This window comes from Schistocerca piceifrons, chromosome 4, assembly GCF_021461385.2.
Source record: "Schistocerca piceifrons isolate TAMUIC-IGC-003096 chromosome 4, iqSchPice1.1, whole genome shotgun sequence".
Classification (NCBI taxonomy): domain Eukaryota; kingdom Metazoa; phylum Arthropoda; class Insecta; order Orthoptera; family Acrididae; genus Schistocerca; species Schistocerca piceifrons.
The window spans coordinates 234,400,884-234,417,040 of record NC_060141.1 but is presented as its reverse complement, the minus strand read 5'-3'; the positions used below and the strand labels follow the sequence as shown (position 1 = coordinate 234,417,040).

The window sequence follows — 16,157 nt, the reverse complement described above, 5'->3', positions numbered from 1 at the left end:
GGGCTGGCTCTCCCAAGGCTGTCAGTAGTTCTAATGGAATGTTGTCTACTCCCGGAGCTTTTTTGCGACTCAGGTCTTTCAGTGCTCTGTCAAACTCTTCACGCAGTATCATATCTCCCATTTCATCTTCATCTGCATCCTCTTCCATTTCCATAATATTGTCCTCAAGAACATCGCCCTTGTATAGACCCTCCGTATACTCCCTCCACCTTTCTGCTTTTCCTTCTTTGCTTAGAACTGGGTTTCCATCTGAGCTCTTGATATTTATACAAGTGGCTCTCTTTTCTCCAAAGGTCTCTTTAATTTTCCTGTAGGCAGTATCTATCTTACCCCTAGTGAGATAAGCCTCTACATCCTTACATTCGTCCTCTAGCCATCCCTGCTTAGCCATTTTGCACTTCCTGTCAATATCATTTTTGAGACGTTTGTATTCCTTTTTGCCTGCTTCATTTGCTGCATTTTTATATTTCCTCCTTTCATCAATTAAATTCAATATTTCTTCTGTTACCCAAGGATTTCTACCAGCCCTCATCTTTTTACCTACTTGCTCCTCTGCTGCCTTCACCACTTCATCCCTCAAAGCTACCCATTCTTCTTCTACTGTATTTCCTTCCCCCATTCCTGTCAATTGTTCCCTTATGCTCTCCCTGAAATTCTGTACAACCTCTGGTCTCCTTAAATTCCCGCCTGACGTCATATCAGAACTGAAACACACAATTCCACTCTTCTTTCGTAACGCATAACGTTTTCAGAAGTTTTTCAGTAATAATTTGCTTGATCGATCTCTATTTTAGGGGAGGAAATACTAATGCATCATGCCTGCACTAGAGAAATGTGACTTTTGTTGTTGTCTGTCCAATGTAGCTAATTATTTTACTTTCGTAGTTTTGATTATAGTGCCAGTTCAGCTTGTGTTCCTAGAGGACAGATCCCACTCAACAGGACAAGAAACGAGTTGAAATGCAACAAAAAGTGTAATCATTATCATTTGACTCCAAACCACATTTATGGAAATATGAGACGTGATTCTGACTTAGCACACAAAGCAAAGTAAGGAGCAGAAATATTTTGGTTAAATAACGACATTAAGCAGCTATATGAAAAAAAGGTATGCAATTTGCACTTGCAGATAGCAACTTACCTGAAAAATATTATAGTCCCGGGACTGATAAAGCAGAACATAAAATGGCAACAGAACAGAAAAAATAAATTAAACGAGCTGATGAGAAAACATCTACAGGAGACCACACACGCACACACACATTAAGTTCACGTAGTCAAGACTTCCAACACACATTATACTTAAGAATAATGACTCTCACTGACATACAACTGAGTGAAACGAAACCATAATTATTAATGAAATATGTTAAAATAACACTAACAACAACAAATTAACATGTTGACACTGGGGACATCATAATAGAAGCAGAACATACAGCAGTACAAGAAGGATAAAACCAAAACAGTGGTATAAATAGGGGCGAATCAGGGAACTGATAACAAAACAAAGTAAATGGTTTCATCAAAACACGAAAACTCGTGGAAAAAAACAGAAGACAGCGAAGAGGCACTAACAATTTAAATTAAAAACTTCAGGAAACGTGGCAATAGCTACAAAATCAGGCGAAAGTAATACCGTGCGCTCATGGATGTACAGGAATATACCTATCAATAAAACGAAGATCTATTATTAAAAATAGATATGTTGACGAAATATAGTCTAAAACAAATGTTAGATTTCATACGGAACTCGTTATAATCAGATACTCTGTGTGGTGAACATCCAATGTTTGCATTCTTGAAACTCCGCGATGATCAACAGAGAAGCTGATATGAACGACTTCATAATACAAACGTAGTAATAATAACAGTAAGTTGTGACATTATAGCATATGGTTGACGGTTATCAAATACTGCTTGTTTATTGTGAAGCAAATCCAGTACGAACTCAGAGTCGTTCTTAAGATTATATTAGTGAATTTCTTTCTGGTCGTTTTCAGTTCTGTTAGAGAAGGAAGGAAGACATTGACATGTAGCATACCACACGTAGATTTTATCCAAAGTTGAATATTCGGAGTTGAAGCACGGTTAATTCTATGTTCTGTGTAGTCTCCGTATGGGGACATTGCACGACATGGAGACATTGCAGGATGGAGGACGCCACTGGTTTAGATGCCGCAGTTCTGTGCAGCAATGATTTGATTACGACATGATCAACATTCTGTTCAGTTGTTTTGTGTTCTTTGAATTACACTGAGTTGATAATAGTCGTGGGATAGCGATATCCACATTTACAGATGGCGATAGTATCGTGTGCATAAGATATAAAAGAGCAGTGCATTGGCGGAGCTGTAATTTGTAAGTGATTCATGTAAAAAGGTGTCCAATATGATTATGGTCGCTCGACGGAAATTAACAGACTTTGAACACGGAATGGTAGATGAAGCTAGACGCAAGAGACATTGCATTTCGGAAATCGCTGGGGAATTCAGTATTCCGAGATCCAGAGTGTCAAGAGTGTGCCGAGAATACCAAATTTAGGCATTATCTCTCATCACGGACAGCGCAATTGCCGACGGCCATCACCTGACTACCAAGGGCAGCAGCGTTTGCGTAGAGTTGTCAGTGCTAGGAGAGAAGTAACATAGCGTGAAATAACAGCAGAAATGAATGTGTGACGTACGACGAACGTACGCGTTAGGCTAGTTCAGCGAAATGCTATGGCCAGTATCACGACATCGCCTGCTGCGCGTCTCGTGGACTCGTGACCATATCGGTTGGATACTAGACGGTTGGAAAACCGTGGCCTTTGCCAGATGAGTTCTGATTTCAGTTGGCAAGAGCACCCGGTGCGGTTAGAATGTGGCGCAGACCCCAGAAAGCCATGGACCCACGTTGTCAACTAAGCACTGTGGAAGCTGGTGCTGGCTCCATAGTTGTTTAGTCTGTGTTTACATGGAATGGACTGGGTCCTCTGGTCCAACTGAACTGATCACTGACAGGAAATGGTTATCTTCGGCTGCCTGGAGACCATTGGCGGCCATTGACGGGCTTCATGTTCCGAAACACCGATGAAATTTTTGTGACTGACAATGTGGCAAGTCACCGCATCGTAATTGGTTCGAAGAACATACTGGACAATTTGAACGAATGATTTGGTCACCCATATCGCCCGACGTGAGTCCTAGCGAATGTTTATGGGACATAATCGAGAGGTCATCTCGTGCACAAAATCCTGCACCGGCAACCTATCCTTAACTATGGACGGCCATAGAGTATATCAAGGTTCAGTATTTCTGCACGGGACTTCCAAGAACTAGCTGAGTTCATGCCATGTCGAGTGGCTGCACTACGCCCGGCAAAAGGAGGTCCGAAACGATCTTACACTACTGACCATTAAAATTGCTCCACCAAGAAGAAATGCAGATGATAAAGGGGTATTCATTGGAAAAATATATTGTACTAGAATTGACATGTGATTACATTTTCACGCAGTTTGGGTGCATAGATCCCGAGAAATCAGTACCCAGAACAACCACCTCTGGCCGTAATAACGGCTTTGATACGCCTAGGTATTGAGTCAAACAGAGCTTGGATGGCTTGTACAGGTACAGCTGCTCATGCAGCTTCAACACGATACCAAAGTTCATCAAGAGTAGTGACTGGCGTATTGTGACGAGCTAGATGCTCGGCCACCATTGACCAGACGTTTTCAGTTGGTGAGAGATCTGGAGATTGTGCTGGCCAGGGCAGCAGTCGAACATTTTCTGTATCCAGAAAGGCCCGTACAGGACCTGCAACATGCGGTAGTGCATTATCCTCCTGAAATGTAGGGTTTCTGAGCGATCGAATGAAGGGTAGAGCCACGGGTCGCAACACATCTGAAATGTAACGTCCACTGTTCAAAGTGCCGTGAATGCGAACAAGAGGTGACCGACACGTGTAACCAATGGCACCCTATACCATCACGCCGGGTGATACGCCAGTATGGTGACGACGAATAGACGCCTCCAATGCGCGTTCACCGCGATCTCACCAAACACGGATGCGACCATCATGGTGCTGTAAACAGAACCTGGATTCATCCGAAAAAATGACGTTTTGCCATTCGTGCACCCAGGTTCGTCGTTGAGTACACCATCGCAGGCGCTCCTGTCTGTGATGCAGCGTCGAGGGTAGCCGCAGCCATGGTCTCCGAGCTGATAGTCCATGCTGCTGCAAACGTCGTCGAACTGTTGCTGCAGATGGTCGTTGCCTTGCAAACATCCCCATCTGTTGACTCAGGGATCGAGACATGGCTGCACGATCCGTTACAGACATGCGGCTAAGATGCATGTCATCTCGACTGCTAGTGATACGAGGCCGTTGGGATCCAGCACGGCGTTCCGTATTACCCTCCTGAACCGACCGATTCCATATTCTGCTAACAGTCATTGTATCTCGACCAACGAGAGCAGAAATGTCGCGATACGATAAACCGCAATCGCGATAAGCTACAATCCGACCTTTATCAAAGTCGGAATCGTGATGGTACGCATTTCTCCTCCTTATACGAGGCATCACAACAACTTTTCTCCAGGCAACGCCGGTCAGCTGCTGTTTGTGTATGAGAAATCGGTTGGAAACTTTTCTCATGTCAGCACGTTGTAGGTGTCGCCACCGGTGCCAACCTTGTGTGAATACTCTGAAAAGCTAATCATTTGCATATCGCAGCATCTTCTTCGTGTCGGTTAAATTTCGCATCTGTAGCACGTCATCTTCGTGGTGTAGGAATTTTAATGGCCAGTAGTGTAGAAGGTATCCCATGACTTTTATCAGCTCAGTATACGGCGCTTTTGATTTAACCGATGTTCGTGCAAACCACCGAGTGGGTGGCAGTCTGCGAATAGCGAGAGTGAGAGTTCCGCTTACATGTACCGGTTGGCGCGTGTACGTGTGTGGTCGTGCGCAGCCATCTCACTGGTGGCGCTGGATGCGCGCCTCGGCTGCCTGGAGAGGAACCTGCCGGCCGACTCTGAGCAGCAGCGGCTCATCGACGCCACCCTCGCCATCTTCGACTGCATGCTGCAGCTGGACCTGCAGCCGTCCCCCTGGCGGTACGTCAGCACGCCCGCCTGGAGGCGACTCGTCAAGGCCCTGGACTGCTCCTACGAGTAAGTGCAGCATCCCGGTGTTTATTACGGTGTGACTTAAAACGTAAATTTGATCGGAAGTCTTGGTAGAGATGTGGAACCATTACAGCAACAAAAGCTGTAAGAAATTTTTTTAAAAATGAATGATCGCGGAAAAACAGGTTCTACATGTGTTTCAGACACGTTTATTTTACTCCTCATTGAAATTTTCAGACTCTGTCCTTCTGCAGATGAACTATAAAAATGTACTAACAAACGTTACATAATTATTTTCTTTATTGTTATTTCATCATCTCATGTCCCATATGGGCGGGGGGAGGGCTGTGAGTGGTATAGTACTGCTCATAAAAAGTGAACAAAGACGACAAAAAAATAAAAATATAAGGGCTATGTATGTTTCTAGTTATAAAGATTAATGACGGACACTTTAAAGGACGCAGAATACATACAATTTAAAGAAAATGTTGAGATGAAATTCTTCATCCATTAAAAAAATACTTACACAGGTGAAAATGTATTCTGGGAGGAGAGAATATGTTCTAAAGAGGTTCAGGGGTGGAGGTCAGGGGATAGGTGAAACTATGGAGATGATAGGTAGGAGGTGAAGCCGATAAGGGAAATATAGGCATTGGGAAGGACATAGGTTGAGAGGGAGTAATGATATGTGGGGAAAGCACAAGAAGAGAAGGATACAGGCGGCTGTAGAGGGTAAAAGGAGAGAGGACTACTGATGTGTGGGATAAATGGGGTAGGGTTAAAGATAGTAGGAAGGATAAATATCGGGGCAGATCCCATTGTCTGGGAGAGGGAGTTGGTTGAAGTTGCGTTGGGTAGGATATGGAATGTGTGGAAGTGTAGGGATGGCGGGATGTGTTGGTGAAGGCGCTGAAGTGTGGTACACATAAAACACATGTGTCTTAAAGTAAGAAATCTCGCTGGGCCATAACTGCACAACAATTATTTTTGATGGTCGAATACACACCATTTTAAATAAATGTTGAAAATAGCTTTGGCAAGTACGCCAAACAGCATCAGGAATACCATGAAATTAGATAAAATAGTGACAGTAACTAGATACGATGATCTAACGTGAACAATACTTAAAGCAGAATGGTAGGAATGACCTCTTGTGCCTGCTACGTAAACAATATATCAACAGAAGGCGTGATTATAGTGGCGCTGCTTTACAACATTATTTCATTGTTATCCTTAGTTACATATTTGTTCATAATAAAATTTAGTATTAAAATGATGTGTGACTTACAATGCATATGTATAAATTTTAAGAGCTGTTCGTGTCAGCCCATTGGGCAAGAAACGATATATAAAAATAAATTTTTTATTCATAGCTTAATTTTTTTGCATAAAATCGATAACAGAGGAAATCTACACATAAAGTGGTTCACTCCCTGGTTGCTTCTCTCCTCTCCAATCCCCACCCTCCGCCACGCCTTTACTGTTGTGTCCCTCCTACCCTCCATCTCTACACCCTTCATCTCCTTTCCCAAGGTGGCTTCCATCAACTCCCCCTCCCAGATGATGCCCTCTGTCCCTCCATTTATCCCTCCTATCAACTCTGATACTCCACCCCCCTCCTTTCCTCTGTCCTTTCCCCAAGCCCCTCTTCCCTCCCTTCCATCCTGTTTTTTCCCCACCTAACCTCTCTCTGCCTCCCCTCCTCCCCCCCCCCCCCCCAGTTCTTTTGTAAACCCCTCCTCTGCCTTTCCCCACTTCCTGTCACGTCTGCCCAGGACCCACCCCCCTCTTATGGGTCCTCGTCCTCCATCGGCTCCTTTCCCCCTTCCCCCACTTCGTTTTTTCCTCTCCTTCGCCCCCTTTCCTTTCATGTCATCTGTCCAGATTCCCCACATCTACGCTCAGCTGTGGTATGTAATATTTGTGCCAATTTTTTAGTGCAGTGTTCAAGTGAATGTTCAGTGTTGTTCGTCTTTCCAAAGTGTTGCGAACAGAAACCATGCTGTCGCTGGGCGTAAATTTTATATCTCTTGCGAACAGAAACCAGACTGTCGCTGTGTTTTTTTTTTTTAATAGTCTGTCTATTCTTGTACCTGTCTGCTTCATATATATTTTATTAGCATCATCAACCCTTTGTTCTATGTTTTAATTTCCACGATTTTCCGCCATTTTACCATTTAAGTCACCGATTTTATCGCGTGCTTTCATTATTTATTATCTTCATCTTTTTAAGACAAATTCTGTAGGTTGAAGAGCGGCATACTAAGCTGCTGTCAGCCCGCCCCCTTCGGGGGGAATCGACACTCAATTAAGAAAAGAAAACATAAACTGGTTAATACAAAATGACAGGACAAGTATTTCTCTACGATTGCTACCTCTTAAAATCCCATAAGAACGAAATAGTAACGAACATATGTCACGAAGACGAAAAAAAATTTTCTTTTTTTGTTACAAGAGGAATATATGCAGACTTAAAATTGGCTCCCAACCTTATAATTAATGAGCAAACTTCTAGTATTCGGAAGTGTTTTTCTTATTTTTGGAATGTTTGACTAACTGATTGTGAATAAAAGAGAAGTTGATAAGTGAGCAGTGCTGTTGAACATCTACTGCTCTAAGCACTGGTGGGTGTCGGAGCACACGGGTTTGTTTGGGGGGGGGGGGGGGAGGGGGTGATTGTGGCAGCTGTCAGCTGGACCAAGACGGTGGTGTGTGGCGTAAGTTGGTATTGAGGTGGAGAACAGCGGATTTTCTGGAAAATATTTGGGAATAGTGCGTGTTTATATTTGCATTTACATCTACATCTAAATTTATACGGATACTCTGCAAATCACACTTAAATGCCTGGCAGAGGGTTCATCAAACCACCTTCACGATAATTCTCTATTATTCCACTCTCGAACAGCGTGCGGAAAAAACGAACACCCATATCTTTCTGTGCTAGCTCTGATTTCTCTTATCTTATTATGATGATCGTTTTTTCTTATTTAGGTTGGCGTCAACAAAGTATTTTCGCATTCGGAGGAGAAAGTTGGTGATTGAAGTATTGTGAAAAGATCCAGTCGCAACGAGAAAAGTCTTTGATTTAATTATGTCCGCCCCAAATCCTGCATCACGTCTGTGACACTCTCTCCCCTATTTCTGGATAAAACAAAACGTGCTGCTCTTCTGTGAACTTTCTCGACGTACTCCATTAATCCTATCTGGTAAGGATCCCACACGGCGTAGCAGTACTCCGAAAGAAGACGGACGAGAGTTGTGTACGCAGTCTCCATAGTAGACCTTTTACATTTCTAAGTGTTCTGCCAATAAAATGTAGTCTTTGATTTCCCTTCCCCACAACATTTTCTATGTGTTCTTTCCAACTTAAACTGTTCGTAATTATAATTCGTAGGTATTTAGTTGATTTTACGGCCTTTAGATTTGATTGATTTATCGTGTAACCGAGTTTAATGAATTCCTTTCAGCACTCATGTGCATGGCCTCACACTTTTCATTATTTAGGGCAATTTCCAATTTCCGCACCACATAGATATCTTTTCTAAATCGGTTTGCAATTTGTTTCTATCCTCCGACGACTTCACCAGTCGATGAATGACAGCATCATCTTCAAAGAATCTAAGACGGATGTCAGATTGTCCCTAAATCATTTATATAGATAAGGAACAGCAGAGGGCACATAACACTACCTTGGGGAACGGCAGAAATCACTTCTATTTTATGCGATGACTTTCCGTCAATTACTACAAACTGTGACTTCTCCGACAGGAACTTACAAATCCAGTCGTATAACTGAGACGATGTTCTATAAGCACACAATGTGATTACAAACCACTTGTGAGGTACGATGCCGAAAGCTTTCTGGAATCAATTTGAAATCTCTTGTTGATGGCACTCAACACTTCGTGTGAGTAAAGAGCCAGTTGTGTTTCTCAAGAACGATGTTTTCTAAAACCGTCTTGGCTGTGTGCCAATAGACCGTTCTCTTAGAGGTAATTCAAAATGTTAGAATACGATAATTGTTCTAAAATACTGCTGCATTTCGACGTAAATGTAATTTAGTGGATTATTCCTACTGCCTTTCTTGAATACTGGTGTGGCCTGTGCAACTTTCCAGTCTTTGGTTGCGGATCTTTCGTCGAGCGAGCGGTCGTATGTGATTGTTAGGTACAGGGCTATTGCATCAGCATACTTGAAAGGAATCTAACTGGTATACAGTCTGAACTGGAAGACTTGCTTTTATTAAATGATTTAAGTTGCTTCAGTACTCCGAGCTTATCTTATTCTGAGTTACTCATGTTGGCAGCTGTTCTTGATTCAAATTCTGGAATATTTACTTCTGAAGGAATTTATGAAGGCTGTGTTTAGTAACTCTGCTCTAGCAGAACTGTCATCTTTGGTATTTCCACTGCTATCGCGCAGAAAACGCATTGATTGTGTCTTGCCGTTAGTATCTTTTACATACCACCAGCGTAGCTTTGGATTTTCCGCCAGGTTTCGAGACAATGTTTCATTGTGGAAACTATTATAAGCATCTCGCATTGAAGTCGGGGTTAAACTTCGAGACTCTGTAAAACATCGCCATCATGGGAATATTGCGTTCATTTAAATTTGACATGCTTTTTTCGTTCTTTCAGGAACAGTGTTATGACCCGTTTATGTACCAAGGGGAATCAGCTTCGTCTTTTATTAAATTGTTTGCTATAAATCTCTCAGTTGTTGTTGGTATTTCTTTGAATTCAAGCCACATCAGGTTGGAAGGAGTGGAGATTGTCTCCCAGAAAAGCGTCAAGCAAATACTATCTGCTTTCTCGAATAGTTATATTTTTCGTTTATTTTTGGAGAATTTGGGAGTTACGGTATTCAGTCTCGCTACGACAACCCTGCGTTCGCTAATCCGTGTATCACTTTTGATGCTCGTTATTAACTGAGGTTGATTTGTTGCGAAGGTGTCAGGTGTGTTTTCACATCCGTTTACTATTCGTGTGGGCTCGTGAACTAACTGCTCGAAATAGTTTCTTTCGGCAACTGTATCTTCGGAGTTGGGAGGTCGGTAAAAGGATCCAATTATTATTTTGTACCGGTTGCCAAGAATGACCTCTACCTATATTAACTTACAGAAACCATCTAATTCAATTTCGCTACAAGATAAAACTACTTCTAACAGAACAAACACGCCATCGCCAACTGTCTTTAACCTATCATTTTTTAGTGCTTATACCGATTTGAGCATCATTGCTTTCCATTAGCGCTTGGAGCTCTGGTGATTTTCCTACACAGCTATGAGAATTTATAACTCTTACACCGATGGTTTCTAGATGTACGTTTCTTCCTGTCTTCGACCTGCACCCTTTGAGACTGAAGCCCTTTCTATGTTTCTCCGAGATCCTTTAACCTAAGAAACCGCCCAGTCCACCCCTGTAGCCGCCTCCTGCGTAATATATATATATATATAGCGGAACCCGAAACCCAACCACCCTACGGTGCGAGGAATTTGCGGCCTACACGTTGCAGAACCGTCTGAGCCTCTGATTCAGACCATCCACTCGGCTCTGTACCAGAGGTCTGCAATCGGTCCTGTCGACTATGCTGCGAATGGTGGTCTCTGTTTTCATCTCGTAAGCAAGACTGCCAGCCTTCACCACTTCTGACAGCCGCTCGAAACCAAAGCGACACCCATCACTGATACCGACATGAGAACCCACCAGCAGCTGGCTGCACCCTGTACTCTTCATGGCATTCGGCAGCACCCGTTCCACGTCTGGATTGACTCCACCTGGTATGCACACGGAGTGTACATTGGTTATCTTCCCCTCCTTGACAGCCATGTTGCTGACGAGCTCCATAACGCGCCTAACATTGGAGATTCCAGCTACCAATAACCCCACCCTCTATGATTGCCTGCATAGCAGACTGAGAGATTTCCTCTAAAACAGTACAAGCGACTGCATTTGGCTGGAACCTGTTTGTCAGACTAACGAGGGAGGTCTTATGTTCGGCCTTCTGCCACGCCCCGAGGCGGCCTCCCACTCGACCACACGTGAGGTGTCAACCGCAATGCGAGCAGTAACTGGGCTGACCACCGGTGAGGACCGATCGGTGGACTCATGGGACGTGCTGGACGTCCGCTGGATCCCCACAGCCGGCCCACAACAGTAATTCCCACTCACTGCAGCTTCAGATTGTGTGACCAAAGCTGACACAGCATGTAGCCGAGAGTGAAGTATCAGCAACTCGGCTCGCATCCGCACACAGCTATCACAGAACCCTAGTGATACTAAAGACCGTGAAAAATTACATTACACAGACAAACAAAGGACTATCGAAACGCCCTATAGAACTCTACTATAAACACTGACAAAAACGCAAGAACTATGTCTAATAAATTAGATTAAGACACAGAGATTCAAACACTAATCTACCATACCACTTAGGTGAGGCAAAATAATTCGCTCCTGATTAAGAAATTTTAATATGTCACAAAATCGATTTACTTCCAACACAAACGGAAACGCGAGAACTGTGTCTATTAAATATTGAATTAACACACAGAAATTCGTGAAAATAACAAAGGAGATTCCTTTGGAAACGTTTTTGTGTTTAGGAATTTCGTTCCAATACAAGATAACTCTATTGCCTAGGGAGGTAGGTCATGTTGTTGTGGTCTTCAGTCCTGAGACTGGTTTGATGCAGCTCTTCATGCTACTCTATCCTGTGCAAGCTTCTTCATCTCCCAGTACTTACTGCAACCTACCTCCTTCTGAATCTGCTTAGTATATTCATCTCTTGGTCTCCCTCTATGATTTTTACCCTCCACACTGCCCTCCAATGCTAAATTTGTGATCCCTTGATGGCTCAGAACATGTACTACCAACCGGTCGCTTCTTCTTGTCAAGTTGTGCCACAAACTCCTCCCCAATTCAATTCAATACCTTCTCATTAATTATGTGATCTACCCATCTAATCTTCAGCGTTCTTCTGTAGCATCACATTTCGAAAGCTTCTATTCTCTTCTTGTCCAAACTATTTATCGTCCATGTTTCACTTCCATACATGGCTACACTCCATACAAATACTTTCAGAAACGACTTCCTGACACTTAAATCTATACTCGATGTTAACAAATTTCACTTCTTCAGAAACGATTTCTTGCCATTGCCAGTCTACATTTTATATCCTCTCTACTTCGACCATCATCAGTTATTTTGCTCCCCAAATAGCAGAACTCCTTTTCTACTTTAAGTGTCTCATTTCCTAATCTAATTCCCTCAGCATCACCCGACTTAATTCGACTACATTCCATTATCCTCGTTTTGCTTTTGTTGATGTTCATCTTATATCCTCCTTTCAAGAAACTGTCCATTCCATACAACTGCTCTCCCAAGTCCTTTGCTGTCTCTGACAGAATTACAATGTCATCGGCGAACCTCAAAGTTTTTATTTCTTCTCCATGGATTTTAATACCTACTCCGAATTTCCTTTATTGCTTGCTCAATATACAGATTGAATAACATCGGGGAGAGGCTACAACCCTGTCTCACTCCCTTCCCAACCGCTGCTTCCCTTTCATGTCCCGCGACTCATATAACTGCCATCTGGTTTCTGTACAAATTGTAAATAGCCTTTCTCTCCCTGTATTTTACCCCTGCCACCTCCAGAATTTGAAAGAGAGTATTCCAGTCAACATTGTCAAAAGCTTTCTCTAAGTCTACAAGTGCTGGAAACGTAGGTTTGCCTTTCCTTAATCTTTCTTCTAAGATAAGTGGTAAGGTCAGTATTGCCTCACGTGTTCCAATATTTCTACGGAATCCAAACTGATCTTCCCCAAGGTTGGCTTTTACTAGTTTTTCCATTCGTGTGTAAAGACGTCCTTCTTTACAGATAGGTCATAGGGGTGAGTATATGGTTTGTTGAGGAATGCCCATAAACTTTGTGTTGTCCTCGGATCTCGGTTTTTTCTATTGCTTATAGTGACTGTGAAAGAAAAGAAACGGAAAATGAATGATTTGTCCGAGTCGCTAATCCTTGGCCACAAAGATGGCGAACCTACGTACAATTCTCTGTTACATGGTACAATGGAAGGCCAGTGACATGCTGCTAATCGCCTTGTGTTCACAGAGTGTCAATGCGGCATATAACGAGAGCGCTGGAGCGCATCAGAGCTCGTGGAGACGAGAGTCAGTCCACTGGAGAGCTAAGTGTGTTGGAGAAGCTTCTCATATCCAGCGACGACCCGCGCATCGCCATCGTCATGGCGCTGGACATGATGTTCGGCGGCATCGACACGGTAACACATTTATAGTTTTTTAAATACAGCCCACTGTTGACAGCATGAGTCCTCCAGCAATGGCTCTTAGGATCGCTTCCAGGTGGCTTTGAAAAACCTAGAACCAAGCCCTCACTACCATCCAGTATGACCCTAGTGGCAGCACAATACCGTAGGTTTTCTGTAGTCAAAGCAACATCCCTACAAATCCTTCAATGCCATGCTTTGTTTTGTGGTAATTTATGGTAAGTTACTGTGAGACCAAACTGCTAAGGTCATCGGTCCCTAGGCTTACACATTACTTAATCTAACTTAAACTAACTTAAGCTAACGACAACACACACGCCCATGCCCCAGGGAGGACTCGAACCTCTGACGGGGGGAGCCGCGCGAACCGTGGCGGCTACCCCGCGCGGTGCATGCTCTTTACCTTGCTTTCTGCATACACGTAAATTCCCCCACATGGGTCTTTTACCACATCGTCCAGTGGTCAAATACCAACCATTTCGCCGGAAGTAGTGGCCGAACGGTTCTAGGGGCTACAGTCTGGAACCGCACGACCGCTACGAGCGCAGGTTCGAATCCTGTCTCGGGCATGGATGTGTGTGATGTCCTTAGGTTAGCTAGGTGTAAGTAGTTCTAAGTTCTAGGGGACTGATGACCTCAGAAGTTAAGTCCCACAGTGCTCAGAGCCATTTTTGAACCAACCGTTTCTCACCTATTATACTTTATTATTATTTTATTGCACGTATTATATATTTTTTATTTTTATATTTATTATATAGTATTATATTATACCCTTACTTATGTCCTACACTATCCAGAAAAGCATCTCCAACAGTGACATTACTTTCCCTCTATTTTCCAATCCTAATGTACTGAAACCGCTAAAGCGACACATTGAACCAACCCTAATTCTATAATCACACTATATTTTCATCCATATCATCTTCATCCGACTTCCACCTTCAACAGACATCCACAATTCTACACAATCTCCTTATTAATTTTTATTGCACTGGATGGTTTTGTAAATGAAACAACAAAATTATATTTTTAGTACTATTACTGAAAATCATTTTTTAATAATCTTAAAAAGCGTATGTTAATATGTTTGACCTGTATAATTATGTAATTTCGATTTTATGTATTTTAAAAGTAACTCATTTGGAACTCACTAGATCCTTAAGAATTTCAGTGTTAAGAAAAGGACGTCAGTCAAAGATATCAAATACCACAGGTATAGGAATTCATGACTAAGTTCATAGCAATCACATTTCCACCAATATTGGAACACAGGTCTGTTTAACATACCACTTGTCAACAAATAATGTGGATCCCAATGTGTCGGAGTCCAAACACTCTGAACTTATTGTTGTGTAAAGGATGAGCCAGACAATAAGGGATTTTACTTTATTATATGAGCCTCCAAACGGTAACTTCATTTTTCCATTGCGGCCAAGCCACGGCCGGCAGTTTTAGCTGCCTGTAGATTCTTTTGTCCCACGGTTTAGTAACAGGAAGTCAGCACCCAGGAAGGGCACCTTGGCCACGCGCCTCTGTCATGTGCTTACGAGATAACGCCGCCCCAGGCGTCGCTTAGCATGCATCGCTCTGGAAAGTTCCATGCTGTCCGTTCGGCTTGCTCGGTCTTGACCAATCAGGGCGGAGGAAGCCGCGTGGTGCGTCGAATATACCCGGCCGCCCTTCGCCGGGCCCACTCTCTTGTATTCTTGCTCACCCGCCAGTCGGATGGGCGCCATGTAGCAGTGAACATCTCCCGCTTCTCCCGGTGCTGCGGCGCTGTGGACTTAGTTTTGGCAGACAACCACTTCCGGTAGCTTCGGGAACAATGCTTCGCCAAATTCTAAGCTCTGGCTCACCCTCACCTGCCTAGGCCTATGTAGCCCCTTTCAACATGCTTTAGCCAATAAATGGCCTTTCTCTAAAAAAAATAACCCTAATCATTCCATAACGCCCACCGCCTGCCTATACTCCCGTCCTGTACAGTTGAACTCTGGTTGTACATACCATGGCGTCACTCTGTTGGTAATGCAACGTTTGCTCAAGTTTGTATATTGAATGGTTTTAGGCAGCCTTACACAGAAGTGAAAAAAGTAGTGGAATACTTCCTAATATCGTGTTGGACTTCCTTTTGCCCGGCGTAGAGCAGCAACTGGTCAGAAATACTGAAACATGCCGTCTCTCTAAAAGCCCACAATTCGAAAGGGGTTGCCGCTGCAAGATTTTGTGCACGAACTGACCTCTCTATTACGTCCCATAAATGTTCGATGGGATTCATGTTGGTCGATCCGAGTTGCCAAATGATTCGTTGGAACTGTCCAGAATGTTCTTCAAACCAGTCGTTAACAACTGGTGACATAACGGACGTATGTGGCTCGGTGACATGGCACATTATCATCCATGAAAAATCCATCGTTGTTTGCGAACATGAAGTACATGAATGGCTGCAAATGGTCTCCATGTAGTCGCACATCCAGAGGAACCAGACCCAGTACCTTGTGTATGCAATACTACCGCCATGTGTATACGTGCATATCGCTATACTGGGTCTTTTGTCACTTCAGTGTAATTCGCAGGCATAAATAGGATGCAGTTCCGTTTAAAAAGCAGAAGATTTGTTAAGACGAAAATATAAAATTTGTGAAAAGTAGACGAAAGCTTCTGTGGTAGTTAAACAGCACACAATAATAATATCTTGGGCGTGTACATAGCATAGTGTGCAGGTGGCCAACATCGAACTCAGATTGCCACGTGAC

At 43.2% G+C, this 16,157-nt stretch overlaps 1 protein-coding gene across 1 annotated transcript in view; it reads left to right on the top strand.

Moving 5' to 3' along the window:
- LOC124796265 (probable cytochrome P450 301a1, mitochondrial) overlaps positions 1–16,157 on the top strand; it is a 188,255-nt gene that overhangs the window by 84,241 nt on the left and 87,857 nt on the right. The window contains exons 7-8 of the mRNA XM_047260376.1: positions 4,955–5,156; positions 13,230–13,398. Of these exons, the coding sequence (XP_047116332.1) occupies positions 4,955–5,156; positions 13,230–13,398 (371 nt within the window). The remainder of the gene's footprint in view (positions 1–4,954; positions 5,157–13,229; positions 13,399–16,157) is intronic.